This window comes from Leucopleurus acutus (assembly GCF_964270905.1).
Source record: "Leucopleurus acutus genome assembly, chromosome: 1".
Lineage (NCBI taxonomy): Eukaryota > Metazoa > Chordata > Mammalia > Artiodactyla > Delphinidae > Leucopleurus > Leucopleurus acutus.
Window position 1 is genome coordinate 189,616,048 of NC_139142.1, and position 18,601 is coordinate 189,634,648.

Genomic DNA, 18,601 nt, shown 5'->3' on the forward strand with positions numbered 1-18,601 from the left:
ATTCTCTCTTGTGTGTATGTATATACTGACTCTGTTACATTAAAGACATTTGAATTTGACCATCAGATTGTTGATTTTTCAAACCATTCTAGTCTTTTTCTGACCTACATTGATTTCTTTACATTCAGAATGAAATTGTGTGTGTTCAGTAGTGACACTATGGTCTGAAAGTTTCTCTTCATAATATCTCCTCTAAAATGCAGACATCACTAATGAACAAAAAGAGGAAAATAAAAAGCCATTTTGATATTAGAAAAATGTCTGTAAGAGTATCTGCTGAGTCAAATACCTAAATGTCCTAAAACTGAATTAAAGCATCCCTTCTCCTGTCTATGTTCCCTGGACTTGCATCCTAAGCACTGGCATAAGCTTTCAGAAGCCTGGCAGCAGCACACGCTCCCAAGTATCCTGCCTGACAGACGGAGGTCAGTCCATCTGAATGAGAAACCAGTGAACGGGGACCAATTTCCACATGGCACAGTATCTAAGCTTTCCACACCACGTGGGAAAGAAGTCCAAGGATATGGAAAAGTCTTGGTAAAATTCTGGGGAAAGACGCCAGGAAGGCTCATTATTTGAAGCAAAATTTGATGGCACTGGCTCTCAAACATTAACGTGCGTGAGACTTCCACGGGGCACTTAGTAACGCTGTGGACTTCTAGGCCTCCCCCTTAGTGAGTCTGGGGCCAGCTCCACAGGTAAGCATTTTCCACATGCTCACCAGGTAACTATGATGTGGGAAACCACAATTTTGAGAGACAATGATCTACAGGAAGCACCTCATACATCTTTTTCCTTTAAAGTCCTTTCAGTACTATCCTCTCTAGAGGTCTTCAGGCATCTCTGAGGAAAAGTTGGAGAATTAGGCAGTAGGTCATTTAATGGAACAAAAAGAAGGAATGTCAAGATCCTACTCCAAATTCTTAGGTTCTTACTGACATGAGAGCAGCATCTATGCTCTCGACCCTACACACCCACAAGCAGATAAATGACAGATTGGGGGGAGGAAGTTCAAATGCAGCTGCAAACAGTCCCTGAGTTGTACACACACACACACACACACACACACACACACACACACACCCCTTAGTTCTTTGAGTCTTCCCAGCACAAAGCCTAGTACATGACATAAAATAGACATCCAACAAACATTTGCTAAAGACTAAATAACTTTAGAGAAGTGAGTCACAGGAAATCCACCTAATAAGTCAGCAGGGAGATCGCAGGCTGGCCATATTGGCCTAGTTAGCCCCACAAGACTGAACTGAGAAGCCCCAGTGTTACTGGCTGTGAAAGAAGTAAAAGAATGGAATGCTAAATACATACAAGCAATTATGTCTCTAAGTCATTGTGTTCTTTCTTCTCACATATACCCACCAACATACAGATAATAAATAGAGATAGACAGATACAGACAGATAAATAGATAATTGCATAAAAATGCATTCATGCCATCATAGACATCTTTTAAGTTATTTTAACCATTTTTCCCCTTCGTTTGGCTCACCATGGATAAGCCCCCAGAACAAATAAATGCTAACACCCTAGTGCATACTACTTCATATTTTTCTCCCCACACATATAATCTTAATCAGACATACGCAAAGACATAGATATGCACACACATGCACAGAGGGAGAGTCTTGTCATTTATACACTTTTCTGTATCTAAATTTCTCACTGAGTAATACCACATGGACATCCCAAAGGCATCTGGTTTACCTCTATCTCATTCTTTTTAATGGCCGCATAATATTCTGTGGTCTGGGTTATCATAATTTATTCTACTATTTGTTGATGGGCTTTCATTCAGTTTCCAGTTTTTTGCTGCTACAAACAATGCTGACCTAGAGATCCTTGCCCATGTGCCTCATATGCTGATATTTCTGTTTCTACAGGAGAAATTTCCAGGAGTGGAACTGCTGGATCAAAGAGGACGCGTATTTTTAAGGTTTAACAGTTGTCGCTAGATTGCCTTCTTTAAGGCAGTAACATTTCACGTTTTCCAAGACAGTTAATATTTTAATCAAGATAAATTTGTGCTTAGAAGGCAGGGAATCCATAACCTCTGTGCCAATCCTCTAGCCTCTGCTAAACCTCTAAGTTCAGCCTATTTTTTCTCTGCTCCTCCCACTGGCTGACCTGACCACACCTTCTAAAACCTGGGACTCTGATGACCTTTGCTGACCCATGAACTCCCTGCAATTATATTCTAAAGTTGGCATATTTTTGCTTTTGTACCTTTTCCAAAGGAGAAGTTCAATGGCTTTCATCAAACTTCCAAAGGGGTCCGTGACCCAAAAAGGGTGAGGAGTCTGCAGGATAACAAGAGGATTGGGACATTGCTGATGACATGATTTAATTCTCCTGATGATAACCCCCCCAAAAAAGTGGATTTTATTGGAGAAGCTTTCCTGTGTCCATGAAACAATCAAAAACATTCTATCCACATTATCTTAAGAAGGAGCAAACTCTACAAAAAGTTTACAAAAGGGCACGGGTGCTGGGGAGTTATTTCCAAAACCAGTTAAAAGATCATTTCTTCCCCAATACATAGTTTCTCAGAGCAGCTGGTATTTGATCTATGTAAAGGGAAAGAGAGTCCTTCCGGGCTTCCATTCGCAGAACGGGTAAACATTTCAGCGGGGAATGAGAGGGGAAAGCTACACAGAGCACAGAAAAAAATAACTGTTTGCAGAATTGGGGAGAATATCTTTTGAGGAAACTCAATAAACACCTCTAAGTCAGGGGTCGTGTTCCTCCCCAACGCTGCTGGCTTCTGTCCACACACACCTTCACCCCAAGAGCAGGCAGTGTCTGGCCAAAGGAGGTATTCAGTAAATGTAGATTAAACCAATAAATAATTGAAGCAGCTTTATACAGAATTAAATTACAAGAAGTACATGTGGGTCCTTAAATGAGATTTCTTTGCTAGTAAAGGTCTGAAATCAAAAACACCTTGATTTTTCTTGATTTGTAATTAATGTCAAGAAAAACTTCGAAAAGCATCTGTCTGCTTTGCAATAAAGTATCTAATTCTTCATTCCCATAAGACTCCTGGTTTTCATGAAATTATTTTCTTTGTTTCTACTTCATTTCATACATTATCACCCGTATCATCAAATGGTATAAATATAGTCCTGACAATTGCTTAGCCTGGTTATTAAGTAATAACTGTTACATTAATAAGATCTCTAGCTTCTAGTTTAAAATTTAAAACAAAGGATAAAGAAAACAGCTATTAAAAAAACATTAAATTAATTAAGAAACTACAGAGAGAGTAAAGCCCATCAAAACAGGTAAAGCTTTAACGACGTCTCTGCTCATTATATTGTGAAATGAGTAATCTGCCCTCTGGAATAGGTGATATTTTGAAAAAGATCTCATTACCTCACTTCCAGAAGTAATACCATCTCTGTTACACTTTTTCACCTTAGCTATTTCCTAAAACATATGGAATGACTAAAAGACACAGGAACTGCAGAGCTAATTTACATGATGGGAACTAAGATTGCAAATGGTGCAGCTGTTTCAGTGTCCGGCAGTGAATTAAATCATACTTAGCCATCGATAACAAAAGAGAAAAGATACTTCACGTTTTCTCAGTCTTTCAGATTTTCAAGGAGACTATTTTCTGAACATTGTCTCTCCAAGTTAGCTTTATTATATTATTATATGTATGTATATATATATATATATGTATGTGTGTATCTGCATATTATACACAGATGTATATACATGTGTAAACATATATGTACAATGTGCATTACATGCATATACACACATACAAACATTTTATATGTATTATATGTAAAAATATATATAGTATATATACATACCTAAGACTTTAAGCAATGTTCCTGTAGAGAATAAAATCTTCTAGAATGAAAAGTTCTCTCAGAGCCTTGGAGATTATCCAATTCTAAGGAAATCTTGCAAAGTACACAGAAGAAACACAGTTAAGATGTACTTTCATTTTAATTTTAATAATTTATAAGCATTATAGCCATTCTAGAGATAAAGAAAAAAATCTGTATAAGGGCTCTAAGATTGTTTGTTTAATTAAAACTAGGATAGGAACCTTGGTTTCGCTATTCTTCACATCTTTAGTTTAAGCAAGAATGTGAAATTTGGTATATTTAGTTGCTTGGGCTCTAAAAGTACCGCACGCTTAGGAAGCTAAATCTGTATCTGAAGAGGCTTGTTCAACTTCCCTTAGAAGATATCTGCAGATTACAGATTCCCTTGAAATAAAGCCAATTTCATATAAATGGGAACTCAGAGTGTCAGTCAAACGGAGCTTTGACTTCCCTACTAGTTAGGATCAAGTTTGTGTCACCTTAATTTCTGATTTACTATCATCCTCATCCTTGACTTCACCAGAAATCAAGAGAGCTGAGGAGGGATGAAGGAAGGGAGGGAAATTCTAATTGCTCTCCTCACCCTTTAAAAAGTACAACCAATATTTTCGGAAGCTTAAGTAGAGATCTCATTTCAGAACACAACACAGGGCTTCCCTGGTGGCGCAGTGGTTGAAAGTCCGCCTGCTGATGCTGGGGACACGGGTTCGTGCCCCGGTCCGGGAAGATCCCACATGCCGCGGGGCGGCTGGGCCCGTGAGCCATGCCCGCTGGGCCTGCGCATCTGGAGCCTGTGCTCCGCAATGGGAGAGGCCACAACAGTGAGAGGCCCGCGTACCGCGAAAATACAAAACAAAACAAAAAAGAACACAACACAATGACTGTTGCAAATGGAAGCTTTTTTAAAGAATGAAGCCATCATAGTCATCTTTCTGCACAGAATTTCTCGAGCCAGTTTCCATCTGTACAGGCCCATGGAGAACTCCGGCGGGAGGTCCTCCTGAAGACAGCGGATGCTATAAGCAAAGTTCTGAGATAACATGAAATGATAATTAGACCAAATAATTTCTGGCAAAAGAAAACACAGGTACTTGACAGGAGTTGAAAGATTCAGTGCACTAATCAGACCTACTGTGTGCTGCTGGCTACTACCAAGAGGACTTTTCTGAATCCGATATTGTACTATAAATTTGGTTTCATTGCCTGATTCCATGCTGAGGCAGTGACCTCGGAGGGAAGCAAGGGTGAAGCGCTGGACCCAGGCCCACGTTCCCTCATTCTCTCCTCCAGCTCGTCTGACGTCGGTGGCCTCTCCCTGTCCTCGCGCTCGCTGGGCCCCTGCTGGAATCCCTGACGAAGCCTCTGGCTGGTGCCCTCACGGTGCCTTCTCCCCCGGCTCAGAAGGGCACCTCTCGCCAAGGTCCCACCGCTCCTCCCTGACGCTCACCATCCCTGGCTCCCGGGGCCCATTATTCCTCGGTGGCACTGCCCCAGCCAGCTCCTCAGCGAGCACCCTCAGCATCGCTCTACTGCCTCTGCGCTGGAATGTCTGACCCCTTCTGCGCCACATGAGGGACTAAACTCCGGTTCTCTCCCTGCCCGCAGGCACACCGTGGAGCTGGCAGGGGCCGGCAGGATGCCTCGTGCGGTGGTCGTCTCTGCTTCTCGCTGCTCTCCACCGACCTGCCATGCCTCCCCCATCTTCCCAATGAGAGACTTCCACCGGAAGAGACGGGGCAGGGGCACGTTTCAGTCTCTGATTTTTTCCTGCCTTTTTTCTACAAGTTACCATAGCCAGAAGGAAGGATAGGCGTCCCCCTCACCTGGGACCATATTCCCTCCTTCTCCAAGTGGGGTTCACTCTTCTCCCTCCTCTGGAGCCATAAGTGTGAGGTGGTAAAGCAGAACATGATTTACAGACGAGAAAGATGAAAAACACATTAATTTCGTATTTTTAAAATAGTCTCTTCATCACAGCTGTTATATCCATGACCCCAGAGCCACAAAAAATTGACAGGCTATATATTCAAGTGCCTGATTAAAAGGACGAGTAATCTGGCTGTGGCCCACAGAATAATAACAAGTAGCCCATGGCCTGCCCACCCAGAGTACAGCACCTCCACCCTCTACCACCGGCTGTGGGCACGATGGGCAGGGAGGCAGGATGAGCTGGGAGGGCACCAAAGAACCACTCTGCTGGGACTCTGAGAACAGATGGAAAGAATATGGGTCATTTCAGAAGGGTTAGGAGTAGAAAACCAGGCCCCTGTGATGAAAGGCTCTAAAACTCCATCATGACACAGCAAATCAAAACATCTTGGTTATTTTGCTGTCTGTCACTCCTGACATTTTTGCCTCTTACATCATTTTATCCAGAAGTAAAACAGAAAAACAACCTGACTTGTGGGAGATGGTGGGGGTTAGAGTTAACATCTGCACAGCATGTTCTGTTCCCTGGAAGAAATGTGCCACATCAAGTGAATTAATATTTCTCCTTTGAAGTACTTATTCACATTCAGCCCTTCCTATATGTGAAACATAATCTCTCATCACTTTCACTGCCTCAAAACCTTGAAAAGAAACATGCTGAAGCTTCTCCCTGTGAACTTTTACCTTTACATACATGAGAAAGCGCTTTTTGTGAGAAATAAGAAGCATCACCCTCGGATCAAAATACAGCATCAAATGGTGAAAAATCAAAAGATGGGAGCTATAAAGCTGCCAAAATTAGGTTCAAAGAAGATGGAAAATTAAAAAGCAAATATGAAAGCCTTCTTGTCCGAGATCCGCGGAATATAAGAATTACCAATGAAAAACTATCTGGAGAGACGGTCTTCCTGTTTAGAAGTATGAGGTTGTCGCATGAGATAAGGGACGGTAAGTGGACCCAGCAAGGAGCAAAGAATCGTCAGCTAAGATCAGGAAATCGGAAAAAAAAAAGATATGCGTTTAGAAATGGGATCCACCGCTGGGCAGGAGGCAGCAGGCCACTCTGAGATCCCATTATGTACCTGTCTGCAGAAAAGCACTCAGGCCTCCAACTCCCTGAAAATGTTTTTAAACATAATTAAGATACACACAGCTCTCTCTCTGCAGCTCTTGTCACAGTTGCAATTTTGCCTACGTTCGTTAATTTTTTATTATCGCCCTCTCCCCCACTAGACCATAAATCCCCTGAGAGTGAAGGTTTATATGATTTTGCTCACTACAGCATCCCCAATATCTAGCACAGAATTTGGCATATCATTGGCTCTGGGTGGCAAATGAAATTCAGGTCAAATTTATGATCGGGTTGGGGCCTCTGGGATGAGATTTGACACATACACAGAGGATGCTCTCCAAAGGAGCTCTCCAGTCATCTTTAGACAATTACTGATGTTCCCTAGTCGTGGATCTGTTGCTTTGAAGGAAGTCAGTCCTCAGTGATACCTTATTAAAAAGCAACTACCACGTGAGAGGAGTCCTGCTTTAGGTAATAACTGAACACCACACTGGCTGGTTAGATGACAGAGAACAGAGAGAAAAAAAAACCTGAAAATGGAAGACAGAATGAGGAGGTACAGAAAGGTACCTAGGGCAAGCCAGAAAGGGAATGCTGGTCACAGCCCTACCTCCTTGACCTTCCAGAGGTTTATATTAGACATGTGTCTTCATTCCTCCTGCAGATATGTGTAACTATTATGTTTCCCTATAAAAAAACCATGTCAACTTCTCACCTTACTACTGTCATATATCCTGTTCCCTGTGCGCCATGTTTTTTATGCCCCCAGAGAAACATGGAAAATTAAAAAAGAATTAACATAGGGCTTCTCTGGTGGCGTAGTGGTTGAGAGTCCGCCTGCCGATGCAGGGGACACGGGTTCGTGCCCCAGTCCGGGAGGATCCCACATGCCGCGGAGCAGCTGGGCCCGTGAGCCATGGCCGCTGAGCCTGTGCGACCGGAGCCTGTGCTGCACAACGGGAGGGGCCACAGCAGTGAGAGGCCCGCGTACCGCAAAAAAAAAAAAAAAAAATTAACATAGATTACAAAATGAAAACTCAAGATTCCAGAATAATCTGTATTGATCCATCATAATTTTCAATTTCGTCTTATCAGCACTCATAAATCATACACACTCCATTTAAGAACCCAGGGAGCCCCAATTCTCCATTATTTTCAGCAGGATTGCAAACAGCTAAGCCAATCACATAAACAACCAAGTGGGAAAGTTAGCTAACGTTTTGTCTTTCAGCAGTGCTTTTCAGAACTCTGGCCTACAGAGGCCCAAGGCTTCCTAAGACATTCATCCCAAGGCCCTAGAGGGGGAGGATGGAGAGAAGCAGGGGAAACACCCCCTCCCCTTGCTAAAGCTACAACGGCCCTGTTTTGCTCTCTTTTCTATGAAGGCTTCCCCTCAAAATTCCATTTGAAGAACAATTTCCCCAGCTTTATGAAGTCCATAGACTCCCGATGGAAGGTACTCAAAGCATCTGCGCCTTTTCTGCCACAGCCTGAAAACAAGAAACACCTGCTACAACATCATGTGAAAATAATAAATTTAAAAACCTTCTCTCCTAAGGGGGTTTTCACCTCACTTAAGTTTTTAAAGTTTAGGGGCTGCCCAACTTACAAAGAGTTTGTGTTCCAGAAGTTTAGTTTACCAGGCAAGGCTTTGGAACTCAAGGCTCACCTCCCCACAAAAACAAGGACATCACACTGGTCCCGAGGCATGCAGTGAAAGGCCGACGCCCCACGGATGAAGTACAATGTTACTAATACCACTGGAAGGAAAAGTCTCCACTTTTGCCCCTTACGGTATGGGCCACTGTGGGCCAGTGGGGGCACCAAACCTCCAGTTATGCTATTTCTTTGAAGCAGTTCATCCTGTGAGATGTGATGGAAAGGGAGCTAGGGAAGAAGGAATGCTTCCCCTCCCCCGCTTGTCTGCAGAGTTCCAGAGCCATCCACAGCCAGCACGGTCAGTGGCTGCCCAAGTGGACAGGCACCAGTTATTTGCAAGCTGGATGATGCCTGTAAGCCACCGCCTATCACCAGTTCTGAAAAGCTAACTCATGGTTTCCTTGTTTATTCTCCGGTATTTCGTATCATTTTATTATGACAATCGGCACCTAATACAGATCCCAAAAAAGTTTGAGAGGATCTAACACTCAGGCAAAAAAAAAAAAAAAAAAAAAATGCTGGCTATGTTCATAACCCTCTGGAAAAGAAAGAGACCGAGACAGAGAAGAGAAAAAAGGAAAAGATAACAATATGTAACCATAAATAACTTCCTAGGTTGGACTGAAAATTTATTTTTGTTTTCCCTTCATTTTGGCTCATTTGGTGAGCTAATGAACTAAAAGAAAAAACAGGAGTTTTAACCAAACAATTCTAAAGGATTTCAGAATTTCAAAACTCGGAGTAATGAAGAGATTTGGCTCATTTAGCATCACAGGTTATCAAAACAAGTAAATAAAATTTTAATAGTCAATCTTCCACCAAAACTGTTGAGCTGTTCAGAATTCTTGGTATCAAAACTCAAAGGGAATGCTCTACCACAGAATCAAATCATTTAATATGCTAACATTAAATGATTTGCCAGTAATGAATGCTACCATTAGGGTAGATATCTTTCCATGTCTTTGCAAAGGTAGAAACACTCCAGAAGTATTTTAATCGCTCATGGAGAAGGAGAAGGAGAAAAAGGAGGAGGAGGGAAAAGAGAAGAAGAAGGGGGAGGGGAGGAAGGGGAGAGAGAGGACTTCTGCACCTGAGAGGAGCCCTTCTACCTTTACATACACTGCCCTATTGGCTTGTACTGAAAGTATCTGCTTACACATCTCCTTTTCTAGGTGCTCTCTGAGTAATGTGACCAGAGTACTGGTTGAGATTGTGGACACTTGGGGCTCACAGATCTAGGTTCTATTCCAAGTTCAATTCCTTGCTAAGTTTGAAAGGGTGAGTTCTCTAAACTCTCTAAAGGTTGAATGCTTCATCTAAATAGGGATAATAATAAATACCTGTCTCACAGGGCTGTTTAAGAGGAAATGAAATAGTACCTGTAAAATTATGTGCCCTGAATACAGCAAGATTGACGATAATGATGATGATGGTGGTGGTGATGCTTTTCCCTCCCCCGACACCTAGCACAATTCCTTGTACATAGTAAGTAGTCACGTGTTTCTTGAGTTGAGTTGAATTTCCCCATGACATCTGTCTGATGAAGTCCTACATTTTCTTTCTGAAGGAGATGATTTTTGAGCAAAATTTTACAGAAAATCTGATGCCTTCACCTGACCACTGCCTGGAGACCCCATAGCGCGTTGTGCCCCTCTATGAACTCCTGTCCCACGAGCCCAGAAGCACGTGTGTGCTCTGTCTTCTGAAGTTCGCAGCTTGCTACCTACCTGAGGGAGAATAAAATCAGCCTTTCATGAAACAGTGACTCCTTTTTTCTTTGCCTTTCCAGAGGTCAGGCGTGTGGTGGGAAAACAATAAATGCTTGTTCCTGGACCAAGGAGACGACACCTATAACCACTAACTGAACCCAAAGGGAGCGGTGTGCTCTCTAAAGGAAGGAGATAAGGGTTCATATCAGATCCTCTGTCAACCTTCAAGGCTCCACTCAGAGCCCCCCACCCCCACCCCGCCAGCATGAAGCATAACCAGACCAACCCATACTCGCCCCCCCATTTCTGAGTCCTTATTTTAAATTAAACATAGTTGCTCGAGGTGGGGGGGTGGTATGTTAGTCCTGTTTCCTCAGACACCCCGTGAACTCTGTGAAGAGAGGATTAACTAATTATAAATTCTATTGCACAGAACAAGGACATGTAACAGGCAGGAAACAGATATTTGATTGCTTGATTTAGTTCTGTTTTCCAATGTGCTCGAAGTACTTCTCCAGAATTACCTAATTAATCCTAACTTGATGAGAAGAAAGGCATATTGGAGCTGCACAGACAGGAGCCAAGTCCTGGCACCCTCCGCGGTGTGAATGAGCAAGGGGTGTTCTTGCTGGCTCTGCAATAGTGCCTCTCTTTGGCCGGCACTCAATTTTTTGAACTAATAGCTTAGCACACGGAAAATTAGCATTTTACATAAACCGAAAACTAACTGCCAACCAAGTCTTCATGGCGTTGTTAACCAACAGTAAACCCTACTTGGAGTTTTTTTCCTCTAATTAAGTGGACTGGGAGGTGGTCCCAAGTCCTCCAGAAAGAGGATGGAGGGAACTGCCATCTCCCCTGTGATCAGATAAACCCGCGTGGAAATAATTAGATCCGTTGCAACTGAGAGCTGACTACTCTCATTACGAACAGCTACAACTGACATTTTCAAAGAGTGTGAGCTAGACACCTCCCTCCTTCACGAAGTCTACTCTTCTCCTTTTTCACATCAAGGATTCTCAGGGACCACGGTACTCATAATCAGCCTCCACAGTCATACAATCTTTTTTTTAACTTTTCAAAATGCTTTCACACCTAACTACCTATTTGACACCTGCAGCCACCCTCAAGACAGGTAGACAAGATCAGATAGACTGTCTCACTTTACACCAGCACAAAGAATCCCAGTGGCTGGCCCAAGGCCACAACCAATGAACAGTGGAAAGGGGACCTCTACTCAGCCTTCCCTCCCCGCTCCTCAGCGTTACTTTACCTCGCCGCTGACCAGTGGGCTGCCACGTGGCTGCCCAGCACACACGCTGAGGACTGCTCGGCAGTCCTACACCGTGGCCGGCAAGAGAACTTCTCTGAAAGAGAGCACCCTAGGTTTCTCAAGAAGAGACGGGGTGTCCCTGAAGAAAACACTGTCATTCAAATCCCTAGTCTTAACCGATGTGTTTCGCCATATTGAAGGCACGTTTCCATCCAAAATGGTTGACTGGGAGCCAATCATGGTGTTCTAATCTTTGTTCATGCTGTCAGTGTGACATATGAAAGAAATATGAATAAAGTGACAGGATGAAAACAAAGCTAGTGGCTGGTGTGAGATACACAGACAGGGTGTTAGCCCCACACTCACTGCAATTGGGTCAAGTTAACACCTCTTTTCTCCCCTACATATGCAGTGTGGAAAAGCTATTTATAAAATGTTTTTAAATATTTAGGACCAAATAAATCAATATTGTTGGGAAACACTTACTCTGACCAGAACTCATTTACTTGCCCTAGTCCCGTGTGGATAACAGAACCGAGAATATCAGGGTGATCCAAGACCGGGAATAAAACAGACACTCAGCGCTTCTGCCCGGTCTGCCCACCCAGGCCCGCTTTCAGTCTGCACACCGGCTGGTGACCTGGCATGAACAGTACGATGACCGAAGAGCGGCCTTGTGAATAACATTTAGAACGAATGTAACAAAAATAGGCCTTTCAGAAATTACCTGACTCTGCAATTCACTTTGCTGTTTCAGGCGAAGATTTTCAGGTGTATCTGCCACCGTGGTGAAGGACTGCTTTGGGTAGTGTCTGTGGAGAAATTTTTTTAAAGAACATAATTAAAATACTGTGACACAAAACAATACTTGAACACCAGTTGTTTTAGTCTTCCCTTCTGTCCCAATGGAAGAGGTGTCTCTCCTCTTAGCCAAGGTCACCTCTCTGTTATTATTCTGGGTCCCAAGCCCTCCTCCGTTCTCATGACCCTCTATGACCCACTTATCCCCACTGTCTGCCTACGCTTTCACCCTACGCTTCTCTATTCTATGAGCTACATCCCGTCAGCACCCAAACGCACTCAAGGCTCCCCTGACTTCTATCCCTCCCTCCACCCACACTACTCTAGCATGAGGTCCTAGAGTCTGTTCTCTCCTTCAGCCAAACTTCCTTACAAAGAGGACTAAGCTCACTGTCTCTGCTCATCTCTTCCAGCTCTCTCCTCAATGCTATGCATCCTAGCTCCTGTTTCCAGACGTTTCTCTGGTTAAAGCTGTAATGGCTTCCTGCAGCACAGAGGAGCCAACAGACATCTTTTGGGCTTCCTCTTGCTTAGCCTCTCCTCCATCCTCTTCCTCGGTGTCTTTGTCCCCACACACTCCTGGCCAGCTTCTCCCCTCCTAGCTGTTCCTCCTCTGTCTCCTGGGGGCTCCCCTCTGCCCATCCTCCTTCAGGGTTCTAACAGGCTTTCTTCTCTTCTCAGCGTACGCCTGGGTGATCACCGGGGTGATCTCACTCATTCCCACAGCTCTGGGTACCCCCTCTATGCACGCTCATCACTTCCAAATCTACATCTCTAGCCCAGCTTTCCCTCCTGAATTTCAGAGCCACTGGCACTGCCACTTGTGCATACCCCATATTCACCACACATTCAGTCTGAAATCCAACAGTCCATCATCCCACCACAATCCCACAACGATTTCTTCCCCGTGTATTCTTTCATTTATTAGCGCCCAGTTGCCCACACTAGAAACCTGGGAGTAATCTTGACTCCGCACACATCTAATCAGTCCACCACCAAGTCTATTGATTTTATCTCCTAAACATGTCGATTATATTTACTTCTCTTCGTCTCCACTGCATTTTTTCATTGTAGGCCACGTTTATCTTTTAGATAACTACAACACGTGCCAGACTTGCCCTTCTAATCCAACTCGTCAAAGCAAACTTTCCACAATGCCAACCTGATCACCTGACTCCGCTGAGTAAAACCTTTCCATGGCTTCCCATTGATCCAAGAAAAAAGTCCAGCCTCCTGTCCCCCAAGGCCCCCACGATGAGCCTTCTGCAGACTTCTCGCTCACATCCACACTCTGGCTGAGAAGTTCACCCCTCTCCTTCCCACCTCTTCCCCTGCATGCTTTTCCCCTGCATGCTTTTCCCTGGCCTGGAACACCCCACTTCTCTGGCTAACTCCTCTTTATCCCTTAGGTCTCGCCTTCGATTTCACTTTCTCCAGGAAGCCTTTCTGGTCTCACAAATGTGTCCTAGAATGTACTTTCTGTCCCATTATAATTTTTTTCGTATTCATTTGTATGTTCCTATTGACACGTCTCTGTCTCACAGTTACAAGGAAAGTTCCGCGGCCGCAAGAACAGGCTATCTTGTCCCTTGTCAGAGCACATTCAGCACCTACCAGCATCTGGCTCATATGACCTCAATAAATATTTGTGGAAAGAAGAATAGAAGGGAGGGAAGGAGGGAGGGAGGGAGCAGGGTAGGAGAAAGAGGGGAGAGAAGAAGCCATATGACCACAGTGCATGTCAGGCTACAGAAAGCTTCACCGCATTACATCATACATAATGACATATATGCAAACACACAAACCCTCCTGGTGGTGGAGTCATGGCGTCTACTCCCATGTGTGGTTAAGAACACCAGCGACTGCCTCTGCTCCCCATGCCCAGCCAGCACGGAGGGTACATCTCTGGCTGCTGTGGCTCTATCACCACAGAAGCTGTGGAGCTCAGAGCTGTCCCTCAAAGAGCCCCCACTCCCTGTTTCCTTCTCCCTGGCCCCTCTCCTTGGTGATGTCCACCCTCCAAATCTTCCTGTGGTTTCTCAAAAGTCCTCTAAGCCTCACTATTTCACCATAATTTTCTTGCCTTCTTAGAGCAGATACAAACCTAATTTAAAGTTTTTCATGATAACTCAGGGTCATCTAAATAGACATTATCAGATCATGATACAAAGCAGGAGTGCTTTCAAAGTTTACAAAGGTTGGGATGGCCTAAATCCCATGAGATCGTTGCACTTTTATGTCTGTTGGACTGGCAAACAGATCATTGCTCACACACAGCAGTTGGCCTTGCACAGCCTTCTTCCCTTCTGGTTTCCTTCTTCTATCCCAGGGTAAGCAACTAGAGAGTAGTCAAGTTTAGTGAAATGTTGGTAAAACTAGAGTTACTGGTTCAAGTGAGGAAGCTGTAATAGGCAAGGTGTCTCCCTCTCCGTATCCTGAAGTCATAGACTTCGTGTCAGCCACACACTCTGGGGGCTACTTCTTTTTCTTTTTAATTTATTGAAGTATAGTGGACTTACAACATTTTATTACTTTCAAGTGTACAACACAGTGATTCGATATTTTTATAGATTACTTGGGGGCTACTTCTGAACTGTGCTCCAGACAGGTGAAGCTGGGCAGACAATTTCAGTGTGTTTTAGAATGTTTGCAACTCAATCTTGGAAAGCTGAACTTCACTGGACTTTAAAATGTAGCCATTATGTATGTATTGGTATATTTTAAAGCTAAAATAACAAATTAGCACTTTTTTCTTTCAAAATATATTCTGTGGAATAAAGTTTCACAGAGATTTTCAGGATTTCCACAATGTTTAATTCAAAAATGTTATGTATGTATTTTAACTACTTTTGAAACTATAATTAAAATCTACTCTCAAACATGTTACAGAAAGTTTAACCCGTTGAGACCGTACTATACTAACTTGCAGGTTAACTCAGTTTAGGGGCAGACTTTGAGGGGACAACCTTCTCCTGCCATTTACGTTTAATTAAAAATTATGTTTAAAAGCTAAACATTACATTTTAAATTAAACATAAATTAAATATTAAACAGAATTTTTAAGTAAACAGAATTTAAAAATTAAACAGAATTTTTAATTAAACAGCATTCTAAGATGGAAAATTCAACTGTTGTGGGGGGGCAGGACATTCAATTTGCAATTGCTTCTCTGTATGTACATGAACTTGGCCCACACCAGGCAAAAATAATGTCTACTTGGATACTAACAAAACCTTACTTGCCACTCATATCTCCCATTTTAAAGTTATCATTTCATGAAAATAATCTATTCCCACCATTTGATTTTATAATGAGAAAAGGTGATAGATTTGAACTTACAAAATACATGCATATAAATAAAACACCACTTTAACACGTTTGATATTGGGAACCCATACTAAGTTCTATTTGGAACAAAGTTTTACACTGAAAAGAAAAACAAACTGAAAAGCTTCTGCTTTTTTCTTTCTTTCTTCCTTTTTAGAGGACATACTCTGCTCACGTGACGGCCGAAGCAACAAACTGACTGACATGCTGAGCAATTATATTGAGGACTACAAACAGATTGTAATACTTTGCACTTTTTCCAATATCCTTCCCAATCCTAAAATTTAATGATTTTGTAATAATGGGTAACGTAACTTTCTCTGAAGATGCATAACAAGAAGGAACTATCCAAATTTTTGATCCAGAAGAAAAATTCAACTTAGTATTAATAACCACAATAAAAAATGCCAAGGAAAGGAAGAATTCATATCTGAAACTACTAGGAGTCATGAGCACTACAATGGATTAAAACCTAAGGCTTTGGGGACCAAAGTTATCTTCAGAGCTAGCAAAATTCAAGTGAAGGACTTCCCTGGTGGCACAGTGGTTAAAAATCCGCCTGCCAATGCAGGGGACATGGGTTCGAGCCCTGGTCCGGGAAGATCCCACATGTCGCAGAACAACTAAGCCCGTGAGCCACAACTACTGAAGCCCACACGCCTAGAGTCCGCGAGCCACAACTACTGAAGCCTGCAGGCCTAGAGCTCGTGCTCCGCAACAAGAGAAGCCATCGGAGTGAGAAGCCCACGCACCACAACAGTAGCCCCCGCTCACTGCAACTAGAGAAAGCCCACGTGCAGCAACAAAGACCCAACGCAGCCAAAATTAAATAAATAAATAAATTTATTTAAAAAACAAAAATTCAAGTGAATAGGGTCTTGGGAAAAAGTGCCTAACAATCCAAAGAGAGTGGAATCGTCTCATGAGTTGGAACCATGAGACACAGAAGTAGTAAATGTAACTACAGACATGGCAGCACACACTATTTACATAAAAAATAATAATTACAACATCTGGAGAAACCTAATGAATTTTGCCAAACTGGACACATCTGAAAATCCTGGATTTCTCAACATCATGTCCACGTAGCAATGTCCATCTAAACTAATCTGACGATATTCTGCTCTGAAGTCATAGTCTCAACTCCCACCCACTCACTGCCCCACCCATAAAAGAAAAACAGACCCAGAAATAAACTGAGGGCTCAGTGGTCCCTCATGGGATCATAGGCACGGAGAAGCAAAGCATTTTAAAACTAATTGACGGTACCATACAGTTAATTCCAGCTGTACACAAATACTGCATTTAAATGATTGTAGAAGTGTAGACACTTCCTAAAATAAGTGCCTTGAAAAGAAAGCTCCAGGAAAGATGATTTCTTCACTAGGCTTAGAGGAAGAAGGACATTTTCTCCTTGTCCATATTAGGGGACAGAACTTGGGGCATAAGGCACGGGGGCATGAAAAAACACATGTTGAAAAGGAATCAGGAAAAAAGTAAAAAGAAAAAACCCAAAAGATGGGGTGGATAAATTGGTACATTAAAATATTTCCTGGATAATAAAATATAATCATGGAACTATGACAAATAACACATTGGGAGGTGGTGGAAAGATCTGAAGAATATCGTGAAATGTTTAAGCATCAGAAACAGAAGCCTCTTAGCTGAAATATGCAGGAATTGGATGAAGCGTATGTGTCAAGATTAGGCTGACAGCTGCAACAAATCCAGATTTCGATGAAATGCTACATTAAAGATAAAGATAAAGAATCAAGATAATCACAGAAGACTACAACTGAAACAGCAAAGTTAGGTCACAAGAAGAGGGCTTCCCAATTTTTTCATCCCTGTGAGATTCAGCTGACAAGAATATAGGAAAAGTTGTATGTAAACCAGGAGACCAGAGCTGGGCGGAGCGAGGAAAGCAGTGTAATAAGCAAATGGCAACCTCCACAGAGATAGTAATGAGACAGAACACTATCAGAGAAGAGCAAGAATCCAGAACCTCTCACTTTTTATCCAGAGCCCAGGGGCCACGAGAGCACTGGAGCCAAATGGCCTGGTTCTGGGCCTGGCTTTTCCACCTACTGTGTGTCTTTGGAAGGTTTCTTAATCTCTCTGGCCTCAATTTCCTCATCCGTAAAATCAACACAATGATAGCACTTGTTACGCTTGTTGCAAAATGAACACCTGTAAAGCATTTCAGTGTCTGGCTCATCAGGCACTCAATGAAATAGCTATTATTAATAACAAAAAATGTTATTATTACTATTATTTCTACTATTACTTTCTCTTTGCTTTACTGCAAAGTGACTTACCCTCTGTGTCTCATTGCCTTCATCTATATAGCCTCTTGCTAGAAACACATGAAAGAGCTTTATAAATGGAAAACTACTCTAAGTGTGAGATATGAGCAAACCACTTAGCTATATAAAGCTAAGATCGTTATGAATTTATTTATCGTAAACCCTGTAGTAATACAATGGTTCTCAACCACTGTCCCTGGAGGATAGCTAGCAACAGGCGATGTCAGGAGACAGTTTTGGTTGTCACAACCGGGCGAGGTGGTGAGGAGACAGATGCCATTGGCATCTAGTGAGCAGAGGCCAGGGATGCTGCGTAACATCCTGCAGTGCACAGGATGGCCCCCACTCTAAAATATCTGCAGTACTAAGGCTGGGGACCCTACATAATAGATCTCTAACATTATAAGAGGCCACCAAGTTTAAGACTGCTAGCTGTTTCCAACCGCTAGCTGTTTCAAGATTTTCCAAGAGATCTTCCAGAAAAAGACCAGAGATCTTTTTTTTTCATTCTCCCCTGCCTGGCAAAGTCAAATGGCCTGCCGTCTCCCTCTAATCCTGCGCCACAGGGTGGGTCAATGACGCCTGTCTGAGTCTCCTCCTCTCCAGCACTTAAGTCTACCCACCCTCTCCAGTTTTCTGTTTCTCTGACCACTGTTACAGTTCTA

General features: G+C 42.9%; 1 protein-coding gene across 2 annotated transcripts in view; it reads right to left on the reverse strand.

The window, feature by feature from the left end:
• NEBL (nebulette) overlaps positions 1–18,601 on the reverse strand; it is a gene marked incomplete at its 5' end in the record, with an annotated part of 331,363 nt that overhangs the window by 194,574 nt on the left and 118,188 nt on the right. For both annotated transcript variants that reach the window (XM_082854898.1, XM_082854897.1), the window contains one exon: positions 12,230–12,314. In XM_082854898.1, coding sequence (XP_082711024.1) covers positions 12,230–12,314 — 85 coding nt within the window. The remainder of the gene's footprint in view (positions 1–12,229; positions 12,315–18,601) is intronic.